The sequence below is a fragment of the Dermacentor andersoni genome, chromosome 1, assembly GCF_023375885.2.
Source record: "Dermacentor andersoni chromosome 1, qqDerAnde1_hic_scaffold, whole genome shotgun sequence".
Lineage (NCBI taxonomy): Eukaryota > Metazoa > Arthropoda > Arachnida > Ixodida > Ixodidae > Dermacentor > Dermacentor andersoni.
In genome coordinates, this window is record NC_092814.1 from 351,720,806 (window position 1) to 351,747,154 (window position 26,349).

The 26,349-nt window shown below is 46.9% G+C and overlaps 1 protein-coding gene across 2 annotated transcripts in view; it reads right to left on the bottom strand.

Annotated features, from left to right (window-relative positions):
- Nucleotides 1-18,165: 18,165 nt before the first annotated feature.
- The window catches only part of LOC126516889 (uncharacterized), a 63,449-nt gene continuing 55,265 nt past the window's right edge, over nucleotides 18,166-26,349 (bottom strand). Inside the window, exons 1-2 of one of the 2 annotated variants that reach the window (XM_050166977.3) lie at nucleotides 21,916-23,912; nucleotides 18,166-19,092 (exon numbers count right to left, since the gene is read on the bottom strand). In XM_050166977.3, coding sequence (XP_050022934.2) covers nucleotides 18,402-19,092; nucleotides 21,916-21,932 — 708 coding nt within the window. In that variant the 5' untranslated portion in view covers nucleotides 21,933-23,912 and the 3' untranslated portion in view covers nucleotides 18,166-18,401. Of the gene's footprint in view, nucleotides 19,093-21,915; nucleotides 23,913-26,349 lie in introns of those variants that run through there. The other variant, XR_008609407.2, reaches the window with a different exon arrangement.

The window sequence follows — 26,349 nt, forward strand, 5'->3', positions numbered from 1 at the left end:
CATTCAACCAGCTATATTCAACTACAGTCAAAGCCGAATCTGTGGTTGCCACGCTGCTTGGGAACGGGTAAAGACGGCTCTGTGTTCGCTTTTTTCTTTTTTTTAATATTATGCGAAGCTTTCTGGGCGAACCCTCTTAGACTTTGTTGAGCGTGGCTGCTGGATGCTGCTGCTGTTGCCGAATAGCTTACGCAAAGAAAATAACAGAAATACGTGCCCTCAAGTGAGATCGAACCTACGCCTTCAAGCACAAGAACCCGATGCTCTAACCATTAGGCAACAACCACTTTTTCCATTTAAATCGATGCTTTCCTTTCCTCTTCCGTCGACTTCGCCACTGCTGCTGCTGCTGGTGGTGGTGTCTTGCACGCCACGTCGGGGAGGGGAGGGGGGAGGGTTCAGAGCGTGTACATGAAAGGAGCGGGGCACAGAGGAAAGTCGACGCGAGAAACTCGTTTGGACCTTTCCATAGAGTGGCATGTGCAGAACGACATCTGGAGCTTCCTGAGTGTCACCACAATAGCCTCTTGACGGCTGGTATTGTCCGTGACCCCCCGTAAAATCACTGCAGAAACTGCAGCGCTTACCTTTCTACTAACGTGCAAGTCCAGAGGGGACGTAGATATAACTAGAGAGAAGGGGGGCGGGGGAGGAGGCACAGAATGGGTACAACCGACGCAGTCTGGAAACGAGTGTATAACAGCCTTGCCACTCTTGGAGTTCCCATAGAGGGGGAGCTGGCGAGAGAGGGAAAAGATGACGTGGGAAGACAAGGAAACAGCGGTTGTGCCAAATTGAAGGTACGGTACGGTACGCTTCTGCTATTTCTGAAAAATAAACACCGTGTAAATTTGTCAAGCGCGCAAGTGGCGCAGGGTGTGTAGACGAAAAGCCGCACTAAAACCCCGTAAGGTCTAGGCGACACGACGCAAGCGGTCGGACGTCAAATCAACACTTCAGCGCCCAACGCGGTAGCTTGTCGGCTATGGTACTGTTCGAGGTCGCGGGTTCAAATTCCGACCGTGGCAGCCGCATTCCGTCGGGAGCGAAATACAAAAACGCTAGTACACTTAGACTTAGGTGCGCGTTAAAGAACACCAGGGTGTCAAAATTAATCCGAAGTCCGCGACTACGGCGTGCCTCATAATACGGTCACGGTTTTGGCACGTACGGCCCATAATTCTATTATAGTTTGACACTTCTGCCACGATGCGACGTGCCATTTGAGGCAATGACTATGCTTAACCCTCTCAGAGGTTATGAAGTATGGCGCACAACAACGCCTCAAGCAAACACCTCTCCCTGTGTCTTCTGTGTACTACGCAGACAAACAGCAGTGGTGCACGCAAGGTAACGTTTAACATCACTCACCACTCTCGTATTGGACTAAACGCTGAAGAAACTACACATTCGTCGTCGGCATCAGCGCTAATTATCGTCAATCGAAGCAAACAGCATAGAAAACTTCGCTTACATCGATTCTCACAGGGCGTAAGATCCACATTTTTTTTTTTCATTCTTGTCTCGTGCCAGTGCCAAGTAACTCTTTCATACGATTGCCGCGCAGCACGTGTTTTCAAGAGCACGTTCAACCAAAAGCTTCCATTTGACCCCAAAAACGCTGGAAGAAAACGGGTGTATAATAGCCAACCTTATCACTGCCTTTCGCGCCGCACTTATTTTTTACATGCAGGTCCTCGTCTATCTTTTATCAACAAACATCAAACATCGCCTTTGTCCTCGTGACGTCACTCTTTCGACGTCTCAGCGTGTGCATTCGCATTAACTTCTGTGAGGATTTTGGCATGACTTGTGAACGGTGTATTTATAAAGGTAAACATCGTGTGAGATTACAGGTAGCATGGGAGCACAATACAGACAGTTGCGCCGATCGCGGTTAGGTTTATAGCATTTTGACATATTACTAAAAAACCTAGAAATATACGGAATTCGTGGACTGTCTGGCAAACTTATAGAAAATTACCTGAGTGGAAGAAAACAGTACACACAGCTTCACGAAACTCGGCCTGAGACCGGCAATGTAAAATATGGTGTTCCTGAGGGATCAACTCTTGGTCCTTTGCTCTGTTTATCTACATAAATGATATTGTAAAAATACCTTTAACCCCAGATATCGTTATTTACGCAGACGATACAAATGTTTTCTTTTCCGGACCTGATCTTGCCTTGCTGGAATCACAAGCTAATGCCTGGCTTAGCGAGTTATATGTATGGCTGAATAATAATGAAATAAGACTTAATGTGAACAAAACAAAATATATGATTTTAGCTCCGAAGAATAAACCCATACGCCATAATCTCAAATTACGCATCAACAATTCTGAAATCATGTCAACAAATGGCTCTCGATTCCTTGGGGTTTGCTTCAAATCAAATTTAAGCTGGTCCGACCATGTCAACCATGTACGTTTGAAGGTATCTAGGTCCATAGGCTTGATGTACCGGCTGAAACATTTTATACCGATGCGCTTGAAGAAACAAGTATATTTTTCACTAATTCATTCACATCTTAGGTACTGTCATTTAGTTTGGGGTTTAGGCAACAAGACTGACCGGCTCTTCGCACTCCAAAAAAGAGCTCTGCGTTTAGTAGGTTTTTCAATATCTGTACCAGACAGCTGTATATTCTAGATTCTAAAAATATTACCTTACGCCGGCCTTTACAGTTTCTTCCTAGGAATTTTTGTTTATTGTCGTATCAAGAATAACTACACACTTTTCTTCGAAAAATATTTAAAGCGGGATGTAGTATATAATTTACGCACGAATAAATTTAGTTGGACATAGACCCCGCACCAACAATGGTACCCAAACAATATATAATCAAATAATATCCCTTTGTAACAGACATCCTTCTATGATTGATCACGCTCTCAACTGTAAAACTATTTGGCATTGCAAAAGGAAAATAAAACTACTATTGTTAAAAATACCTGATCCTATCTGATTTTATTTGGTGCTTGACCTGTGGGTAATAGGTAATGAAATTCATCGTTGTATGTAAGGCATATATGTAGTGCATTCAGCCTTTAAAATTCATTTTTATATAATGACACAATCGTATTGCACTACCTTGTATGACTTGTTACTCTTTGTGTGTTATTCAGTTCTTATATCAATGTCAAGTTACATTTGCTTGGTTTCCCTATGTATTATAATATCTCTGTTTTGTTCTACTTATTTGGTATTATATGATTGCACACTGTATTTGATTTAGTGCAAATGCTGTCTGATGTGTACTCCCGAGGCGAAGGCCTTGTCAGGAAACATATACGTGTTTCCTTTTGCCACGCCTCGTGGACATACTTACAACATTGTATTTATGTCCTAAATAAAGATTGATTGATTGATTGATTGATTGATTGATGGATTGATTGATTGATTGATTGATTGATTGATTGATTGATTGATTGATTGATTGATTGATTGATTGATTGATTGATTGATTGATTGATTGATTGATTGATTGATAAGTTAACCGCTTACCGTAAGCTTCACTTCCCATAGGTTCCAACATGTACGTTGCATCAGCATATCTTTTTATCTTTATGCTTTTATCACTTTCCATTCATTTTAGGTCTACATATGTATCTCCGCAACACTCTTTCTTTCCCTCCTTAATTCTCTTTCGTGTACGCTAGCATGCGACACATTGTCCTTTTTCTTATTTGGGTATTTTACCCCACGGTAACCTTCGCAGAAGAATGAGCCAGTTCAAACCGAGAGCCTCCGAATCGTCTGATAACGGAGCGACGTAATTATACTAGCGGGATGTGTTTTGAAATCGCTAAGCTCGCGAACTTCAACCTAGGCAGTTATTTTATACACGCAGCTATTTAGGCAGCTGTCGTTAGGTACGTAGGTACAGCTGACATGGGCCTTTTCGCATAAACTCTGGCTTGGCATACTAAGATTGTCTGCCGCAACGTAAGTGCCGTAATGTCAAGTACACAGTCCTTATCTGTCGCTAATGTGACACACGAATATTGATAGAGGTCCTTGCAGGCCAAATAACGATTTCAGCACACCTGTGCGTTAGGACGCCAGTCTCAGCCGATCCCTCACCACGCGCGCGAGCCCCGCGCGTAAAGGAAGAGAAGGCAGACGATGCTCTATATAATTTTGGAATAATCCACCCATTTCTTGGCCAATCCCCCATCGTGGGTAGGAGCCACACGTGCCACAAGCTACAACAACAACAACAACAGACGATGGAGGACAGCACTTCCGACGAGACGGGCGCCCGCCGCGGTCCTTTGAGGACCCGTAAGTCTCGGTCGCTGCAGAATGTGCCAGCCAGAAGGTCGTCGCTGCGACAGCCATCCTCGGAAAGTCGCCGCCTCTCGCTCAGCAACGTTAGCGTCCACTGGGAAGACCAGCAGCCGTCGTCCGATCTCGAACGAGCTGTGAGTATATACTGTATACGCTCACGGCGCTTGCGGAACGATTGCAAGTGCATCGCGAAATCGCAACGCGATACGCCAACGACAGCCGCTCTGCTCAGCGACCGAGGTATCCGGATTCGCATGCACATGAGTCCCCGTTCGGTGCCGTCGTGTGAAGAGCTGATCGTCGCATGTATTGGAATTATATCAAGCTCGCGCAACTAGCCACATCACCATATATAGCCTCGATGCGCCGAGTCTTTAGCGCGCAGGTGACGTGCCTACAGAACAACGAGCAAAAACGTGGGACATCTGTTAGTGTACGGGCTCAATGAAACAATTGCGAGGAGGGCACTAGGTTTAGTTTATTGACCTTATTCCTTGCCCTTTTTATCCTCGAGAACGAACGCGGAGCGCGGTTGTCTCGGAAATGTCCTCATTGTGTGCAATAACTTGGGATTGGGTACTCACTATACCACTAACATATGAGTACGCCTCAACTCAGCATTGCCAAGTCTCTACAGGCTTTTATAGAAGAACTTGCAACAGCCTAACCCGTTTGCCAGACTTACGTTGGTTTGAAGCGCTTATGCGATAATAACATGTAATCACACATGCTGCGTCTAAAGGTAATCGACGTTAGGACTATGTATTGTGCTCATCCATAGAAAGATAAGGCGCCGCTGCGCGACCTGTTCTTCAGTAGAAGCATCTTATGAGGCCGCCGTAGCCATTTAAAGAGCCACGACTTCGTTTTTGGTGTCGCAAATTACCGGTACACGCCGTGGTTGCTTAGTGGCTATGGTGTTGGGCTGCTTAGCGCGAGGTCGCGGGATCGAATCCCAGCCACGGCGGCCGCATTTCGATTGGGGCGAAATGCGAAAGCACCCGTGTACTTAGATTTAGGCTAGATTTAGGTGCACGTTAAAGAACCCCTGGTGGTTCGGAGTCCCCCTCCCATAACGGCGTGCCTGATAATCAAGTCGTGGTTTTGGCACTTAAAACCCCATAATCTTTTAAGGCTGCAGGTGTCAGTCGCTTTATACAAATGTTTATTGTCGCTTCAAACTTGGCAAATGTGGTTCTTGCGTTGATATACAGACTGTTTCGCGTAACTTGAAGCAAAGCTTTAAACAAAGAGTTGTTGAGCGCAGCTGATTGAAACCAACGACATACAGGTTTGCCATCATGTGGCGCTGCTTATAGTATTTTTATATTCCGCTTGTACCTTTGTCACACGAGCACGCAAAAACACTTTTACGTAAGCGGTCTTTTACCAAGTTGAAACACTTCTAAAGGCGTTTATTAGTCACCGGCGTTAGGGACCGACCATTATAGAGCAGGGCATGCACTCTCAGCACGAGCGGCGTCTCCCGAGAACAGCGCTGGAAAGCTTGACCAGCTAGAAAGCGCTGGAGAGGGTGGCCCACTATAGTGTTGCTGTTCTTCGCTACACACTTGGTAATGAAGAGGTGTCGTGCAGCAGACATACGGCGTTGCTGATCTCTTTTTAGTGCTTCCTTCTGGACACGTACGCTACCGAAAGCGTGGTTCGAAAGAAAGTCGGCCCAAATAAACTGATGTATGTGGAAATATAAAGTGAAAACTTATTGTATTACACGTTTTTTTAAATAAATTTAACAACGCCAGATTAAGAAACTTTAATGTCACGTCCGTGCGGCGGCGTCTGTAAGCGTCATCACGTGACATCCCCTACCCGTTCGACCTGTTTACGAGGGTACGGATGAAAACGAGCCTTCCTGGGTTTGCTGCACCTTCTGCGAGACATGATATTATTTTTTTATGATGAGCGTATACGCGATAGAAAAATACGCATTTGCTTATTTTTTTTTAATGTATGATAATTGGTGGCGCCCACTGGTTTCGAGGCTACTCCTTTTCGGCCGTAAAAGAGAGCGACGAACTTCGCTTCCAGGAAATGCCGTTTCCGAAAAAGAGATCACTCTCTGTTGTGTGTCTGCGGGGGAAACTCTTTCGGGAAAAGCCTGTTTGCTCAAAGGACTTTCGAGTGCCCGTGTGACAAGGGTATTAATTTGTTAACTGAGATCAATTATGCAAAATTTCTAATATACACTTTAGGGCCAAATGCGTTTCGTTACGTTGTAGAGGGGATTCAGAAACGACCGATTTTTGTGGCAAGTACAGTCGCGAGCAAACGTTCGGGGACCAAATGTGATGCAATTTTTTTTTTTAGCATACTGGGCATTCCGGTTGAAATCAACAGCGCACGCCTACGTGTGCGTGTTTGACAAATACAATGTATTAAACCAATTCCAGGCCGCGCAGCTGCGCTTGAATACATGTTAATTCTTTGCTGATGCCGCGGTCTCCAAACTTTTGCTCACGACTTACATGCTGCGTGGTGATTTTTTTTTTCGGCGTTTAAAGAAAGCCCGCGAAATATGAGATAAAACCACGTGACTGTGCTCGTGCGCTATCGTATTGCAGCGCTCTCAACCGTGCTTAGAGCGTAAGAACCGTTAGCGTGGACCGTGGCGAAATGAGCGGCCGCAGCTCCAGGCATCGGCTTCACAGTGCGTCAGCATGTTTGGCGGTGGCACGCGGAAAGGAAGCGCCGTCGTCCCCGTTAAGCGATGTGCTCGAAGCACGGTTGAGAGCGCTGCAATGTGATGGCGCATGAGCGCAGTCACGTGGTTTTATTTCATATTTCCGAGGGCTTTCCTTAAACGCCGAAAAAAATCAACACGCACCATGTACTACGTTCCCATGAAAAATTGTATCGGTCGTTTCCGAACGCTCTCTACAACGTAACGAAACATACTTGGCCCTAAAGTGAATAATGGAAAGAAATGGAATAATTGATCTCAGTTAATTGACCAATTAAGCGGAATATAGAAAATATTTTCAGAAGCGCCACATGACGGAAAACCACATATCATTTGTTGCTGCTGTCAGCCACTTTTTTTTTTTAAATCCCAGGTTCAAGTTACGCGACACACCCTGTATATTGCCTAAAATAGTCTTCAGTTGCTGATATGCAGCTGGTTCGTAAGAGCCACCCTTGTCTCTTCGCACACAGGACGAAAAGTCCACGGGAGACGCACCTGAGCAGCGAGATTTGGAGGCGTCTTCCACCGAGCGAACCGTGGGTAGCCTGATGCGCACGCCTGCAAAGACGTCGCTGATTGCCGCTGTGCTGCTTGTGTCAGCGGTAGTCGCAGGCAGCCTCTTCAGTGGCACCCACTCGCACCAGTACGGACTGCTGGGGCGACGGTGGCGGACGCCGTCGCCCAGGCTCTGCCGAAGCGAGCCCTGTCGCCGATTGGCCACGCTGCTCTCCGATGCGGTGAACAGGAGTGCCCGACCGTGCGTCAACTTCCACGACTACGTCTGCGGGGGTTGGCTGCAGAGCCGATCGGTGAGCGTTGCGAGGGCTCTTCGAGGTTCGCTCATCGATAAGGTTACTCGGGAAGCCAGGAACGAGCAGGTTCCCGACCTTCACCAGACGGCGTCGGAAAAAGCGGCTCGCTACTTTACCGCTTGCGACGACGTCGTCTCTGCCTCCGAAGACCACCTGGACGATGTAAAGGCGCTCCTCCGCAAGGGCGGGATTACGTGGCCTGACATGGACGCGAGAGCAGATCTCATCGACGCGATATTCTATATGTCCCGCGTGGTGAGAGTGCCCATCGTGTTCGAACTGTCGTTCGATAGAAGCGCTTCTCAGAACAAGGTTTTTGTTTTCAACACGATGCGCATGTTGGACATGATGACAAGCCGCAAGGAACAGACGAAAAAGTCCACGGCGAAGAACTTCTTCCGAACTCTGTACGAGGCCTTTTCGAGCGAACCAGTTTCCGACTTGGAAAGCCGCTTCGCGTCTCTGGCTGAGCAGCAAAGTGAGCTATTTGCTTCGCTTAATGCGTCCCTCAGCAGCATGACCCAGAAAGCCACAACTACGTCAGAAGTCCATCGCTGGACTAGAACCGTGCCCAAGAAGCGTTGGCAAGCGGCGTTCTACAAATACTTTCGTATAGAGAAAAATAGCTCGTTGCCTGTCGTTTTTGACAGCAAAAGTTACTTCATGGCATTCTTTGCCCATTACAGGAAAACAGGCCCTGTTCAGACCATGGATCTCTACGGCTATCTCTGCGCTGAAGCTCTGTTTTCTTTTACCAGCCATAAAATAATCGCGAGCTACTATGGTTCACATCGCGTGTCAAGCCAGCACCGTGAGCACTGCTTCTACCAGACGGACTACTTCATGCACTACGCATTTCAGCACAGCCTGTTCAAGAACATTAACACAGAGTCGGTGAGAGATGACGTGACACGCCTCGTCGCGCGTCTCGTGCGTGCCGTCGACAACACCCTGAACACCGGCTGGTCCTTCTTTGGCGATTGCCCAGCCTACGCCAACGACAAAGAGAGGCTGTTGGACGTGTTTCGGAAGTACGAGCCTCACTACGTGAAGGAAGCCTACTCCTCGTATCCAGACATGAGCAACAACCCTCTGGCAAACTGGATCGGGGCAGCCGAAGTAGCATCCGCAATGTACGCCGAGCAGATTCCAGTCGGAGAACTGATGTTCGGCCGCGAAGCCCGAGCCGCCGAGTCTCCGGTTGACCTAGCATACCTCGACGTCCTCTGGTACACGCTGGGAGCGCCCCACGCTGTCAAGCTGGCCGGACTTGGATCGCAGGTAACAAGAATGGTGTTCCACGACATACTCTCCTCCAAGAAGCCTTGCCAGAGACTCCTGAAAAGCACGGGTAAGCTGTGGAAATGCATCACGGGCAGGGAGCCCGACTCCCAGCGCTTGAGGGCCATTAAGGAAGACGTGTTGGTGTCACTGATGTCGCAGAGTGTACTATGGCCAGTGTTCAAGGACTCACTGGCCGGTGGTTCGAGAGCACTAGCGGAGCTCGGCTCCCTGTCAGAGCCAGAGCTCTTTTTTGTCTTGACTTGCTTGCCTCTGTGCGGAGAAGAAAATGCGGAGCCAATGTGCAATCTGCCGCTGAAGCACAGCCTCGAGTTCTCGCGGGTGTTCTCCTGCCGGCGCGGCGCTCATATGCGTCCTAAATTCCAGTGCAGCACGAGAGCATTGCGGCCACGTCCGGTCGCCCGGCAATAAATGTCCCAAGTGGTGTGCTAAGAAAAATTACTCCGCAATTTGTGTATCTTTTAAGTGCTGGTTCGATGCACTCTGTCTTAATTCGGTATTTCTCCTTTTTATATTGGAGAGCGGCCAATGTTTCAAGAGCGCGAGCGAAGTTTGTAGCGAAATATTGGTTAGCCGTGAATGGCCTTGACTAGACTTTCTTTTTATTTTAGCGAAGGTATGTTTCTTTACTCAGGAATTTAGGTCGCCCACTTGCGTTTGCGGAACGAGGTATGAAAAATAAATTCCGTCGTCTCAGCGCAAGGTCTAAAATAACAAAAAAAAGTATAGCATCTGTCGTATAGAGACTCTGAGCATGCCTCGGCCCCTGGCTGCCTGCTTAAGCGGCTATGTTCGTGTGCTGGCTACATTACACAAACTTGTCGGTGGCTGTACGTTTCGACCGAAAGGGCTGAACACTATTTGCATATGACACCTAACGAATGTTGCAGGATACACGACCTTGTAGCCAGCTCGTCTCTTAATATGTCGACTATCTTTTCTTTAGTTTCTTGCGGCGCTTTAATAAATAGAACACACAAGTTACCTGATCACTCTTCAAAAGAAGCATTCATAAAAAACATAAAACATAAAAGTACAAAGTAGGTTTCTACTGGAATTATAAGGACACGTGGAAGGTGTCCGTCTGTATCAATAAGGAAGAACATTACTTCTGTTCCAGCAATATTTTTTATGCTTAATTTACCACCCAATTATTGATGTATCCTCTAATTTCCTGTATTGAGCTACGCTTTACTATCGTACTATCTTTTGTTGAAGGGGCAATGATACCATAATTTTGCAATTCAAATCCTTATATTTACGTGTTCTTTCTATATCACACGACAACGATATGAAATATGAGTGAATTTCATGTCCCGATTATATCAAAATAACGTTTTATTTCGTTTACCCGGCGAATGCCTCGGTAGACTGGCCAGTCGCGCATTTGTAGGCGATGACGTCATAGGCCTTACTCTATGACGTCATTATTATGATATTGTTACGGGCAGAAAAGATGCTTGACAACATATTTACAAAATATATAGGACTCGGGCCTGCCAGATAACTGAACAGAATCTCAATAAAGTTGTTACCACCACCTACAACGGGCAGAAGGCAGGCATACAATATGGAGCCCGTGCGCGTGGCTGTCGGCTATCGTAGTCTTCGTCAGTCCTCTCATCATCGTTCGCCACTGCAGCCCCTCGTAGCATGACCCCCGGCAGCGAAGGCGCTGTCCCGGCGCTTGGTAGGTTTGAGTGATATCGTTTCAGTCGAGCGACGTGACCGATATCCAGGGAGGATCGCGGTATGGAGGTATCGAGAGGTTGTAACTCGCAGGTCACGTCTGTCACTTGACGCAAGACACGGTATAGGCCTGTGTAGGGCGAAATCAGCTTCTCACAAAGACCAAACTGGGCGTGCTGGTTTCCAAAGAAGCACGATGCCACCACGGTTAAAGTGAGCATCGCGGTGACGAGCGTCGTATATGCGTCCTTGCTTTTCTTAGGAAGTGCTCAGACGCAGGCGTGCAACCTCACGTGCCTCGGCAGCTATAGATATGGCATCTCGGGCCTATTCTGACGCTGTATCGAGAACGGTTGGGAGGATCGTGTCAAACGGTAGTATAGGGTCTCGTCCGTACAAGCGAAAAAATGCAGAGAAACCAGCAGAATCATGACGGGACGTATTGTAGGCGAATGTGACGAACGGCAGAGCGGCATCCCATTCACGGTGGTCATGCAGTAGAGACGTACGTAGCGAGCATTTCTGTGATAGTTCTATCGAGCCGCTCTGTTGGGCCGTTGGTCTGAGAATGATACGCCGTTGTAAACTTGTGCTTGGTAGCGCAGGTGTGCAAGGTGTTTTGGACAACCTGTGAGAAAAAGTATCGGCCCCTGTCGGTAAGGAGTTGTCGGGGAGCACCGTGGTGAAATATCACTGCGTCGAGAAGGAAGTCAGTGACGTCGGTTGCACAACTGGTAGGGAGAGCCCGCGTGATCGCGTACCGGATGGTGTAGCCCGTAGCAACTGCTATCCACTTGTTCCCACTAAGCGATAGTGGAAAATGGCCAAGGAGATCAAGACCAAACCGAAATAATGGCGCAGATGGTATTTCAATGGGCTGAAGACGGCCAGCTGGTAGGGCTGCTGGCTTTTTGCGGTGTTGACAGGATTTAAAGGAGGCGACGTGACAGCAAACGCAACAGTAAGTACCGGACCAAAAGAACCATGCGCAGCGCGGTCATAATATCTATATGTATATATAAGAAATAAATAACTTGCTCGTTTTTACATTGCAGTAAGCACCGTTTCGAGAGCTTCAAGCATTTGAACAGCTGTTTTAGCCGCGGGTAGTTTAACAAAACGAGCAGCATTCTCAAGGTGCTAGTAAACTGTCTGAGCATCATGTTGATTTGCTCTTCCGATTACGAACATACTGGTCTGTGCTGTAACAGTTGCCCTTCAGTGCTAATATTCAGAGATGGCTGAGAAGGCTATACCGCAGAATGTTTGTCCTTAAGACATGACTGAGGTGGAGGTGGCTTCCATGGCATCAAAGAAACTCGCACAGTGGAATATTTGTTCTTCCTCATTTGGTAGCCTAGCACCCACCGTATTACTTCATATTCACCTCGTTTTTCCCTTTCAATCTCTAATCATTTATCCCTAGTTGGAGAGTAGCAGGCAACAGACAGACTCTTCTGGCTGTCTCTTAAAGGGCCCCTCACCAGGTCTGGCCATTTTGAGCTGACAAGCGCAGAGCATACAATGTGCGCTAACGATCGTGTTTGCAAAGAATTACATCGCTACACGCCGCGGAAAGGTCTGAACTTTCAATCCGAACGCTGTTTTTCCTTTCCCTCGCGGTGACCGCGCTCCAAGCCGGACGGTGACGTACTCGTGTCCCTGCGCCTACGTACTGGTGTCCGCAGTGCGACGTCGCTCGTAGTGACACGCGACTTCGAGAATTATTCAAGACAACATTTGTTATCTGTGTGATCTATTACTTGAATTGACGAATTGAAGTTTAGAGAAGTAATAAAACACACGAACGGAATGTCTGCGTGCTTTTTTTTTTTTTACTTCGCATCGAAGCAAGAGAGATGTACTTCTGCTACCTCTCTTTGTTCCCACGGTCGTGCAGCCACGTGTGCAGGTACCGACGATATATGCCATGTTCTACCGTGTTCCAGCGCGTGATCCCGCTCTGTGATCCGCTTGTGTCTGCCTCGGTATTCGTGTAGCACTGAATTATACCGCTAGTCATGTGTCCGTGTGCAGAGCGAGCAAAATCGTGCGCTGCGCGAAACGAGACAATCACAACTCGCGCGCAACGCCATCAGCAAAAGCGCGCAGCGCCGCAAAGAAAAAAAAAAAAAGACAGTCTCTCCACTCGACGGGGCGAGTGGAGAGACTGTCTCGCTTGGCAGCGGAGCCCGCCTGCTGAAATCATGGGTTCGCGGCCTTGAAATGTTTCTATCTCGGCTATTATGAGCCGATTTGAAAAGCTTTTGCGGCAGAACGCTCCCTACTAGAGGACACGTAACAACTTCCAGCGTATAACAAAAATTTGCTATGGGGCCCGTTGAGGGGCCCTTTAACATTTCCTTTGTTTGCACTTTTTAATGCATTCAGCATTCTCTGGAAACTTCACGAACTTTTCAGTATGTCCGTCCGTATCTAACTTCTTTCAATCCTACTTGGGTCACTGGGTAGTACAACGTTTAATGGGTCGAGCATCGGGTTGCTGTGCTGGGGGAGTCGGGTGCGAAACCAACCGTTGGGCCAACTTGGCTCACTGCGTATGTGCCGCTCCTCAGTTGACAGAAAAAAAAAAAGTCCTGCGAAATTTATGCTCTGCTGGACGGAGTCAAACCCTAGTCATACGTACAGCGGAATCTCGTTGATAGGGTCTTCATGGGAACTGAAAATAAAGCTTATCTTCCGAAACTCGTATTATCCAAAGCAAGCTCCAGAAACGTGTGAAAACAGGCGTGCTCGCTGACGAACTCAATAACAAAGGTTCGTGCGGAGTCGAGTGACACTGCTCTGCATAACGCGTTATGCGGAGCAGCCTCACTCGACGCCGCACAGACCGCAGCCAACGCGCTTTTATTCAGCAACGTTGAAATGGCGCGTCAGCGCGCGCAAAAGCGTTGCGAAAAGGTGGCAATTTGATAGTAAACATTCGCAGACATTACCGACATTATATTATAATTCACAGACATTAAACAAACAAATAAATAAATAAATAAATAAATAAATAAATAAATAAATAAATAAATAAATATATATATCCACTATGTGTGTGACCGGCTTCCAGTAGGTTGCGCAAATCGCACATACACATTTTTTCCATTTCGAAACTCCAAATATAACGCATCAGAAAAGAAAACTTTATCAGTCACGGGGCGCAGATATGTGTACACGACTTATTTTTGTCATTTCTGTGCAGTGGTGACAAGGAGTGGACCACGAACGCAAGGCTTAGGGAAAGTGAACATTCTGTTTACCTCAAAGATCTCCATTTTACTTCTGAGTGAAATTTACCGATACATCTAGACGAGCGTTTGGGTCAAGGCACTACCGTGTTTGACTTCACGTTTTACGTTGGGCGTTTGGGTGGTAGTTGCGACAGACATTTTTTTTTTTCCTGTCTAGTAATCGCTGCATTCAATAATTAATTTGTGCGTGCAATTCGAGCAATTAAATTATTTTGTGAAGAAACGTAGCACGCCTGACTGTACACTAGAGAGATGTGTAATTACCCAGTAGATAGTATGATACTTTAAAAGGCGCAAGGATTCAATCTACCACGTTGCATGACTTGCTTTCAATGGGGTCTACAGCACCTTGGTATAAAACTGCGCAACTTTCACAAATTTATCAACAGTCGGTCATAATTCGTGACATGAAGGGTTATTATAACGTTCGTTATTCTTTCTCTTACCCATCCTGCATGCGTTTCACTTGATACCGTTGGTTTCATTTCGTTATTCCACGTCGGCTGGCCCAAATGGTGAGCACTTTCAAGTGGCACAAACACTTGGACACGTGTTTTGTGTTTGTGTGGCGTACACTAGGAGAAAGGCAGAAGCTGGATTGCATACGTCGATAGCAGACCACTGTATGATGGCTTTATTTTGAGCTGTTTTTCTGTTGTCACACGCATGAGACAACATGCGAAGCAAACTCGTCCTCTCGGCACTCTCTCTCTCTCTCTCTTAGGAGACGGCACTTCGTTAGGCTATTCGCCACTCCCACGCAACTGCAGAGTATATCCTCGTACACTCTACGGCATGCAGCGTTGCCTCTCAGCATGCACTGGTGGTCGTAACGTGAACTGACCTTTTGCAAGTTTCGCGCCAGCAGTAATCAGCGCGACATGTAGGGATTTACTTACTGCATACTATGGCACGCTAGTAACGCTGCGACGGATGGGCGTCGGTGAAAGCGCATGGCCTTGGCGTTTGGCTTAAGGCGCAGCAAAAGCGAGTTCGTGGTTCACCTCGCCTATCTTGTGTTGATCATGAGTATTTGATGCATTAGCACATACCCATTGCACCGTTACCTGTCACCTTTCTCCTCGTCTCCTTTTGTCTCCCCTTTGGTCCCGGCGAGGTTAATTCTACATTAAGCGAAAGACATCTAGTAAAGGACCGGCGGGAAACTGCCTGCCTGGAAGGTGGACAACGGTCGCCTACCTCAAAGGTGACTCGGCAGGAAGGGCACAGGAAAAGAAGACAGAAGAATCCCAATGTACAGAATGAGAACGGACGACATTATATCCGCTAAAAGTGCTGGTTGAGCAATGATTGAGCCATTGCTGGACGAAAGCCTTCCGCAGTCAGCAGGAAAAAACAGCGCTGCAATCAGAACAGCCTCGACAAACGGCGAAAAATGCTTGTAATTAGGTCTCTAAACACTAGTAAAATTGTGCTGAGCACTGGTGCACCTTGCTAGAGCCATACGACTTCTACATTGAAAGACTCAGACACACATGCCAAATTAGTATCATTGTCGACAGACGAGTATTGATGCGTTTGGAAAGCTTGGAACAGCTGTGCGCCCCTATAGCTCCGGCCGAATTCATGCGCATTCACGAACGCAAGTCGAAAGGTCTGCATATAGTGGTACAGCCTAGCGTAAAAGGCTATAGTTACGAAAAAGCGTTGCAGATATAGTCGGTATTGCAAGAAACACGGGAGAATATAGTTGCACAGTTACTAGAGGAAACTGGAGGGGATAGAGGAGCTGCAAGCAAGGCGGTTCAGCCAGCGTCGGAATGATAACTAATAGTCGGATACAACTTTAGAAAAAAGTGGGAGTTTACTCCTCCGAGGTGGAGGCACACCAGCATCCACCAATGGGCGCGCACTCTGGACTAACGTCATGAGCCGGACGGCCGGTGACCCCGCCGACGGAGAACATGGCCGCCCGCGCTTCGAACTGTGCGAGGTCGCGCCAGCTGTGTGCTCCAGGCCCTCGTCAGAGTGAATTTCAGAACTGTTTGTGATGGTCTATCATGCCGGAAATATTACTGCGAGCTTACGATGCGGCATTTGTGCCGCGTGCGTTTATTCTGAGCCGTGATCTGGCGAAGGAACATTGCAGCGAGCATCGCTGGCGCTGCGCTACGCTTTGCCTGAAAACAGGATCCCGCGGCGACCGCTACGAACACCCATCCTGCGTGTTTTTTCCATGTTGTTTTATTTCGCTCCCGAGTGACGTTACGACGAGAAAAGTTTTCCATAGACTGGTGCCTACTGTTAGCGGCGGGTGTGTTCGTGTACTGTGTCGCTGCGTTTTTCGTCGGACGGGGTGAAGTGATGAAGCAAAACCATTCTCAGGAGAAATCAGAAAAGTGTGCGCGCATGAAACAAACCTACGAGTGTCTCAACAGAAAATATTTGCATGTGAAGCCTTCAACGCAAAGATTTGCCGCCGTCAACTTAGCGTGAACGATCATTGTCAGCAGTGAGATAGCCGAGCTTCTAGCGACGGTGTTCGAGCGTTGTGTAGCACCGTCGATTGATTGCTGTCCACCAGTGCTCACTGCACGCGCAAGCTGTAGAATGCGTGCTGTGACATTGCGAAAACACAAAACCAAAAAATATAAATTTTATGCTATTTAAAACCAAGGGTACTTAATTAAAACGATGAATGAAGCATTTTTGTACCTTCCTGCCTCGACCGTATTCTCGCCCCAGGTTTGTAATGGTTGCGATAAATGCATTGTTTTATATAAGTACTTCTTCAATAGCAACCGATTCATTTTAAGCTTGGAAAACGAGTAGTAGACACGCCGTGTACATGTGAACAAGCGCAAAAGCCTTGCAGAGCTGCTCTTTCTACTTTTCTCACTTGCAATGAAGCTAGAGAGCAGACGACGGGCAGCGTTGTAGAAGGCACGGGGTTATTTTTCTCTCGCGATCCGGCATGTGCTGTAGCACATGAGAGCTCTACTGAACCAGTCATCAAAATAGAAAAGACTTTATTTATACCAAGAATTACGCGTTTCAGGAGCACGATTTCTCGAGCGGGACTATTTTAGTCGCGGAAGCAATCGGCTGTCGCGCTTCGGTCATTTGGGTGGGGCCTCCCCATTTTTCTAAAGTTGTATCCGACTTATAGTTCAAGGATTTGCCTAAACTTCATCCTCCTGGCTTTAAACGGCTTTGTGACATTGTGAACTAATCACTCACAAGAAAGTACTCCGTTATATGTAATTAAGTAAGTATTATTAAAATTGTCCGTCGGCACGATTCGAACACACGACCTCTAGCACTGAAGGCCGATATGGAAGCCATTACGCCACCGACGCATGGAAAATCGGAACCGCTGCAATTAGCAGGATTATGCGTGTTCGCAACGTCTTAACGCCTTCTGCACTCAAACAAAAAGTATCCATTGCTTTGAAATTTTGGCCAGTGAAGGCAAATAAATGATAATAAACGAAGCCACAAGAACGTCTAAAGCCACAAGCACGAAGATCAGAAAAATCCATGCACTAACCATCACCCCATGGTGGCTGAACGATCGTAGCGTCCGATTTGCCTTTAATAATTATTGTAGTAAACCGCTGGCTGAACACGTTGATTCTGTTTAACGCTTCTGGCGATACAACTGTTCAGCCATAAATACGCAACCAACGCGCGCCTTGGCAGCAAATACCTTGCTCAACGGGACAGACGACGACTATAATCGCGAGGAAGGTACGATCAAGCTGCGGTACGTCGACACGTCAACAACATACGTACTGAACGTGTTTGTTGGTGGTCTAAACGTTTAGTTATAAGTACTAGTAATAACGTGAATGCGCCAAATTTGTATACGCTGCACATTTTAAAAATATAGGTGATAGGTGCTGCTCTAAGGAATGCTCTCAATGGCGTTTTTTTTTTTTTTTCATATCGGTAGCGTCATGTGTTAATTGATGTTCAGAGTGCGTTACCTAAACATTTAGACATGCGATCAGAAATATTGACTATGTCATGGCCAACACAGCGAGGATTAAATATTTGCGTCGGTAGTATTGGTACGTGTTGGAGTTCTCGTGTGCGGCGTCGTTATTAAAGGTGTCTACTGAAGAGAATAATGAGACAGCAATAGACACCAACGCCTGGAACTCGTGTTGAACATTGAGCAGCGCTTGACACGTCTCGGGCACCGCTGATCCTTTCGGAGCGGCGAGCAGAAGTGGCGCCGGAAAGGCTCACGATTTCTCCGACCCTTCTTCCGTCTTTCAATTGACCTTGCCAATTTTCACGGCACCGATGTCCGTGCCGCCGCCGCCCAGACGCTGCTGTTTCCACCACTGGGTTCCGGCACTCGGGATGTGTCTTTCACGGCCCTTCATGCTCGCAGGAAGCCGGTGCACTGCTCCCGGGGTTCTGGCGGAACACAACTTGCCGGTAATGAGCAGCGGTGAACGCATGGTGAGGTCCCGCAGCTAGGATGTCGTCCACGTCTTCTTCCGCAGGGCGGTCCAGGTCTACGTAGGCCTTTCTTCGACGGGCAAATCCTTGACGCGCATTCCTGCGACCCCCGTTTCCTGCCCTGCTGCCGCCCCTGAACACCGCTCGCCTCCCTCCCGACGGGGCCCCCACCGTTGGCGCTCTCGGCTCTTCGTCGGCGTCGTGATCGGCGCGCTCGCGGTTGTCGCTCAGCTGCGTGCGGAGATCGCCGCCGGAGCGCGATCGCCGGCGCTTGGACTTGCGTCGTCGGTGGCACCTGATGAGATTCAACTTATCCCGCAGGTCCGGATGCCCGGGACGATCTGCGCCAGTTTTCCTCGCCCGGTGCTCGGGAGAGGGCGAAGCAGTGCCGCTGCTTCCGTCCCCCTGAAGCTGAGCCGTGGGGTCCGGCTGTGACGATGCGCCAAGCGGGCGCGCCGCACCCGCTGCGCTTAGCGATGGCGGCTGTGGACGCTGAGCTGCGGGTTTCGCTGAACACGTGGGAGACTTAACTTCACCGAGAAAGTCATCGTCATCACTTCCGATCTCAAGATCGAGGACGTCTCCTGGCTTGGACGAGCTTCGTGCGAATGAAAAAAAGAAATAAACCAACTATTAGAACAGGCTGATAACGTGTTTCTTTCGCTAACTAGAAAGGTCAGAGTTGTTATGGTGCGAAGTAGTGACGCCAGTGACATTGTCAGGACAGGCCTACGTGCATGAAATACGCCTGAATTATATGACATTACTGTTAACAGTGTAGTTATACTAATAGCCAGTGCACAGGCAATACTTGGAAAACACCAGAATGGGTCGCGATAAGCGATCTGACAACATGCTTGTTCGCATGCCAAAGACATTTTAAGAGGTGCTTCGGTATCTCTTCATTGCTACCGTAATTCAAGCGTACTAAATAAATGTAAGTATATCAAAAGAGAACTACGCGAAAAATTTCGCCGCCTATTGAGCCCACGTAAAGAAATGACTGAAATTTTCCCTATTCTAAATTCTATCTTGGCTTTAGAACTCACGTGTTGGCGCCGCCTTATAAAAACACTCTGTGGCTATCGTTCAGGTAAAATTTCATAAGTAGGCAAGCAGCTCTCGGTAGAAGGCACTGGAGTAGAGGTATCTTCGCAGTGAAACTTGATATTGAAATCGCTGAGAGCCGTTAATGACTATATGTCTCCTTCGGTCGAGCAGCGGCATTGTCACATGTTCGCGGTTCCTGAGGGCAAATTCTGATTTGAGGCCCGTTTTTTGGATACTGGAGAGCTATGAACTAAAATATCCTTGATATTTTATGCTATACAGGTAAGAGGCTGAAAATGTATCGGTGCTTACATATTCGGGCAGCCTCACCCAAGAGCCCAGGCCTACCCTGGGACAAGGCGAATACCTTCAGTGAGCACGGACCGAATAATACAATACCTGTCGCGCCTTATATCGGGGTAGGGGTGCATGCATGCACACCACTCCAATATCGACTTTAGAAAAGATAGTTATATAATCTAAGATAACCCTTATAACCCTTATAACTATCTTTACATGCAATAAATCAAGATCAGGGGTCGTGTGTCATTGGGGTATCCATGCCCCTATTTTAGGTTGAAAGCAATGTTCCTTCGTATTGGCCTCGGTTTGAGAACACTGTAATCACAGCGCGCAAGCACCCATTCACCTGCGTTTTGTTCAGTTCAAAGGATTTAAAGCGTGGCACACACGCATGCACGCACATGCACGCACACACACACACGCATACATACAAACACACACACGCACATGCACATGCACGCATACAAACACACACATACGCATACACAAACACATGCACATGCACACACGCGCAGACACACGCACGCACATGCACACACGCATACATAAGCACATAAACACACACGCATACACGCACATACGCGCGCTCACAGGCACGCACATGCACACACACGCATGCACACAGGCAGACACGCGCACGCACACGCGCGCGCACACATGCGCACACAAGCATAAACACACACGCACACACACGCGCCCGAAAACACGCGCGCACACACGCACATAAGCGCACCCACACGCGTACACATGCACGCACATGCACACATACGCATACACACACGTACGCACATACATACACACGCGTGCACACACGCATGTATATGCACACGCACGCAGATACACACGCGCGCAGAAACGCGCGCACACGCGCACGCACATGCACATACATACATACACACACGCACACACACACACACATGCGCACACGCACACACAGATGCACATACGCACGCGCACACACGCACACGCATACACACGCACAGACACACACACACGTGCGTACACACACGCATACACACGCGCGGCCACACACGCATGCACACAGATACACACATGCGCACGCACACACAGACGCGAACACGCAGGCAAATGCACACACGCATACACACACACACACACGAACACACATGCACATACACCCACACACACGCACACACACGCGCATAAGTATGAAATATGGCTGCACGCACAAAGTCAACATCTTACTATGCACTGTGCCCGAAATTGTTAGATAGTATAACATGAGCTTCATATTTGCACTTCAGGCAAGTGTCACGTGCCTCACTTGACGTCACTACCCAAAATAACGCTGAACATACAGCAGCAAGCCACCATCGGAGCAAGCGGGAGTGCGTGCAAGTGGTGCTCGTGAGGCTGTAAGACTGTCAATGGTAAACGATATTGTTAAATCCTTAATGAGCTCGTGGGGGTACCAGAGCTGAGGGCATGCACTATTTACTCTAGCGTGATTCTCGACCCCATGATTATTGTATTGTTGCGAGGGAAATCTTGAATAGTGAATTGTGATAAGATGGGTGGGGAGCAAGGGGCCGACAAAATGGCAAGCTGTTTCCCTGATTTAACAACCTGCGAATATTGATGGTGAGGATCTTTGAAGGGAAATGTTCATTCTTGAAAATTGCGAGGCATCGAAATGTCGAAAACAACCGTTGAGATACACTTGAATCCACGAAAATGCAGTGTCCACGTACCAGAAATATATGCCGAAATTTTCAAAGCGTCGCGAATTATGCTGTTTTTGAAGCGGTGAGCAGTTCGAGAAAAACATTTTTACATTGGTATTTTAAATCTTTAGTCTGAATTATTACCTCTCCAGCGGTATCATATCCGTAATACAACGTTGTCATGTAGTTATACATATGTCTAATGAAATGTTTGACTCGCCCTATAACATGTATCTATAACATGAATGCGGGAGTTCTAGACGAAACATGACGGTGATAGCGGTACACCTGAGAACTCGAAAAGCAAGCAGAAAATTCAAAACGGTAACCGCGTGCGAATTAGCCGCTGGTCCAGTCAAAGGAAAGGATCATGCACGACTTACCTAGCCCGATGGCTCATTGAAATCGAACTGACGCTTGGCCCTAACCGTGCGAAGTGGTTCGCTTCTTCGCTCTTTGACGTGGCATCAGTTTCTTCTTCTTCTCCTCTCTACTTCCAAAATTATTGCTGGTAGCGTGCTGGTCGGCGTTTATTATTATACTTACCATGATTCAATATAAAAAAAAACATAAAGAGCCAGGGAGAGGCCAGCAACTTACATTAGAATGACGTTACGCACGCGTACCTCAAAGCAGGACTGAATCGGCACACGAAAGAAAGACAGAGGCAGCACAAAGACGACGAAGGGGAAAAAAGGGATGGCGGCAAATTGAAAGCCGGCATGTTGGCTCGGTGCGAACGTCACTTGGCCAGGTTTTTTTTTTTTTTTTTTTTTTTTGGGGGGGGGGGGGGGCATCAGGCTTTTCTAATCTTATTTGTTATTTATTTTATTTGTTTATTTTCAATACTGCCACACTCAGCTGAGATCATAGCAGAAGGGCATTACAAAATGTATAATCATGTTTTAAAGAAAAAAGAATCGACATTATGTAAACATGTGCGCTGTGCACACGCACGTACACACAAAAAATATAGAAAAATGAAAAAAAAGAAAACAATCCACATCCGTTAGGGTAGGTATAAAGCCATGAATGCGGCCTAAGCAGTTTTTCATACAAGGAACATGAATATCGTAAGAAAGTTTAATAGTGTACAGTCAAGCGCATTGTGCCTACAAGAAAAAGCAACAAAAAGAAAAATTAATCGCGAAAAAATAAGCTTCTAGACAGAGCACTTAAAGCAAATATCACACACAGGTTAAAATTATCATTTCGAAAACATAAATGCTGCACACACGAAATGAAGCAACACCACCGAGGAAAAATTGCAACCAGTTTGCCAAGCAAAGAGAATCAACACTGTATCAATCATGCGCAATGTGCAAACACTAGAAAATAATACTGAAAAAAATAAAAAGGCGAAGAACAACCAGGCAAAGGATTGGAATCTGTTACAAAAATAGGAAAGGAACAAAGTAGCAAACAAGCGGTAGTACAAGAACGAAGTGATGTGCAGTAGCATAAGCATTCGCTTTCACCAAAAAAGCCCGTACACATTTGACCAATCACCAGCAGCAAATATTGAGCTCTTAATTATTGTTACGACTGCTTCATCCTAGGCTGATGTCCAAAAACTCCCCCGGGAACGGTTTATCCCCTTGGGCGGCCTCTATTCCGATAGATCAATTACCTCTGGGTTCGTTCATCCGCGGTGGTGTGAGCAGCATCCCGGTGGCTCTGGTTCATTTCAATGGAGGCTCGATACGGCTGACCAACACCAAGGATATATCCAGAAATATCTACGTGCTGCTACTTATTCAAACCAGACCATCACGGAATTGAGACAGTTCTGCCGCGGAGTTATCGTGTGTAGATCACCAGACCAGACCTGTGTCGCGAATTTACTTACGTGTTCATCATTTGCGTCATTGCCGGTGAGTGCCTTCATCCCTGCTCACCTCACTTGCACTAAGGGAATAGTCAGAGGTGTCGATGCTGATCTATCTGCATCAGAAGTACTAGAGAGATTGTCTGGGACTGGAGTAATTGCTGTTTATGCAATCGAGTGGTAGACAATAAGAGGGTCCCAATAGAACCGGTGATTGGAACATTCGCAGGAACATCCTGTCCATCAGAACTAAAGGTGTGCCCCTTGTATTCAGAGTTGAACCTCTGGCATCGCACCCGCTACAACGTCGTAATTGCTGGCGATATGGCCATAGCAGTGCAGAGTGCAAGACAAGTCAGCATTGTTGTACACGTGGCGAAAAGCATGCTCAAAATGATTGTAGTGCCCAAGATGAGCGATGCTGCCTCTGTGGTGGAAGTCATCCAGCCGATTATTCTGACTTTTCTGTTAGGGCCCAGGAATTACAAGTGATTGAAATGGTTGACAGACGACGGTGCTCTAGAAAGGACGCGATAAACATTTTGAAAGAAAGGGCGCTTGGCTATGCGCGTGTTAGAGGTAGACAAACTCTTACCTCGGTTATATTGCTTGTTGCAAATATAATGCCCGCTGTGGGAAAGGAAGTTACAAAAGCCATGGAACGGCTCTCAATGAGCCCTGGGGAATGTATATAACAGCCCATCTCTACTTGCTTATCTCATTTGATGCAAGCTAACCGGCCGAGTCCTGCAACAACTGAAACAGTGGATCCTAAGCAACAAACTAGTGATAGAAACTTAGGTACCCATCCTTAAAGTAACGGTATCGCACTTTCGACTTCCCCTTCGCTGGAGTTTGCTACTGGTAATGTGGTTAACACAGAATCGGAAATTACAGATGTGGAACAAAACGCTCGAGCGTATAGAAGAACAATGTAATTAATCAATGAAGATTCATCCTCCGGTCCTCATTCAAAAGCTAATAATAGTCAACCCAATGCTATACCAAAAGAAAGCATTGTACAGGAGTTTCGGCTGTGCAACTTTCTAAACGATAAGGTGGCTGAAAGTACTTCAGTGTAACTGCCACTCTTTAAATTCTGCTTCAGTAGATTTATCTTGTCTAACTACTCAGCTAAACCTCAATTTAATTATTTTAAAAGAAACGTGGTCAAATTACTGCAAAAAATTCTCAAATAAAATTTTACAGATCATTTTGTCTAGACCGCCCCACTATAGGTGGCGGATTAATTACATTTATTTCGTCTCAAGCTTGCCATAAGGCAAAACTTTCAACTTTCAACTCCTGAATGTGAAATCCTAGCGATAGAGCTGAATCTCCGTGGATGTTGCTCCTCTACCATTCTAAATGCATATTTTCCTTTTGGCGTGCAGGACACACTAACACTGGATAGGGTTCGTAATTCTTGTGAACGGGACATTCTACTGCGAAATGACTTCAATTCTCTCCATATATCATGGGGACTAAGAACAGATTTGTGCGGCACTCGATTATCGAACTGGTCGTTGGACAATGGGCTAACGTCTGTAAACTCCGGATCTCTTACGTTTATGCGGGATAGATCTTACATTCTGTGGCCCGAGTCTCTCCGTATCTTCTTGGTCGGCTGTTGAGTGTGCGACAAGCAGTGATCATCTGCCAGTAATTTTTGAACTAGCATGCCATGTAAGAGTTACGAGTGATCAGGTGCAAACTTTAATTAACTACAATATTTTAAAAGATTCTTACGAGATGTTCTTTCCTCTCTGTCTGATGCGTGTATTGAGCAAAAAATTATGGTTATCTGGGGCAGAATTCCCTAAGCTGCGCCGTTCTTACGCATTTTCTTAGTGAAAAAAGTCTTGCGCTAAGATAAGAGTGCCACTGAAGTGGCATCGCAGTTAACTTACGACATCGTATGAGAGCGAGGAGGAAGCAAAGCTCGTACTGAACGACAGAGAATGAACGAAGCGCGGTTACCCGATATCGTGATTTCACATCATGCGTCTGTAGTTGAGGTTACGCTCTCACGACAAATCACCGCATGCCTCACTTTGGCAACTTCCATTTCCTGGCCTCTTCTACAAGCCCGACAAGCGCGACCATGCTCGCCCATTCACCGTACCGCCAAAGCAATGGTAGTGACAATATTAAAAAGTGACTAAACGTGTTTGTTTTGATGCTAGCGCAGCAAAAGGAAACGAAAGGGAAAACTGCCAATAAATAGTACACAACGAGGACACTTAACTACACGCCGCGTCTGAAAAGGCTTTGGTATCGACAGCAGGTAAACAACTTTCCATGTTTCTACATCTTAAAAAAAAAAAAAAAAACGACTACGTGCATTCCAGTCGCTTCTGGTCGCAAAGATAACACGAAGCCAAATTTAGACGCTTTGTGCACGCCATATTCAAGACCACATGCACTGCCTTTACTGAGGAACAGTGAAGTTGGCCAGTATAATATTGTAATCGCGCCTGGTAACTCTAGGCATCGATCACTAGTTTCATTTAGATAAACAAGCGGTGACGAAAGAAGCGATTTCTATTTTCTCATCTACTGCCTCAAGGTCGAAATAGCCAGAGACACGTCTTGCTCTGTCACCTATCATCAGGAATTTCGTTTAACTAGCAGGAAAAAAAAATACGAGTGCCATAATGGCTGACATGCACCAGCTAATCGAGGTAAAAAACCCTAGAAGTGCTTCACTAAAACGCGTTTCGTTTCGCACCTAGAAAAGCAATGGGTACTCATTTCTTTTTAAGGAGAAGAAGGGGGAAAATATGGCGCGGAAACAGTGCATGGAAAATGGTGAACGATTATCTGGCGTCACGCCGGCAAGCCAATGGAAACAATACATCAGCACCAATCAACGGTGAATTTTTTTTGTGCTGCTCTTGACGTTTATTTAGAAAGCATCTGAGACTAGGTATAGCTACGCTAGCATGGCGGCCGCATTCCGACAAAGATGAAGTGCACAAAAGTACAT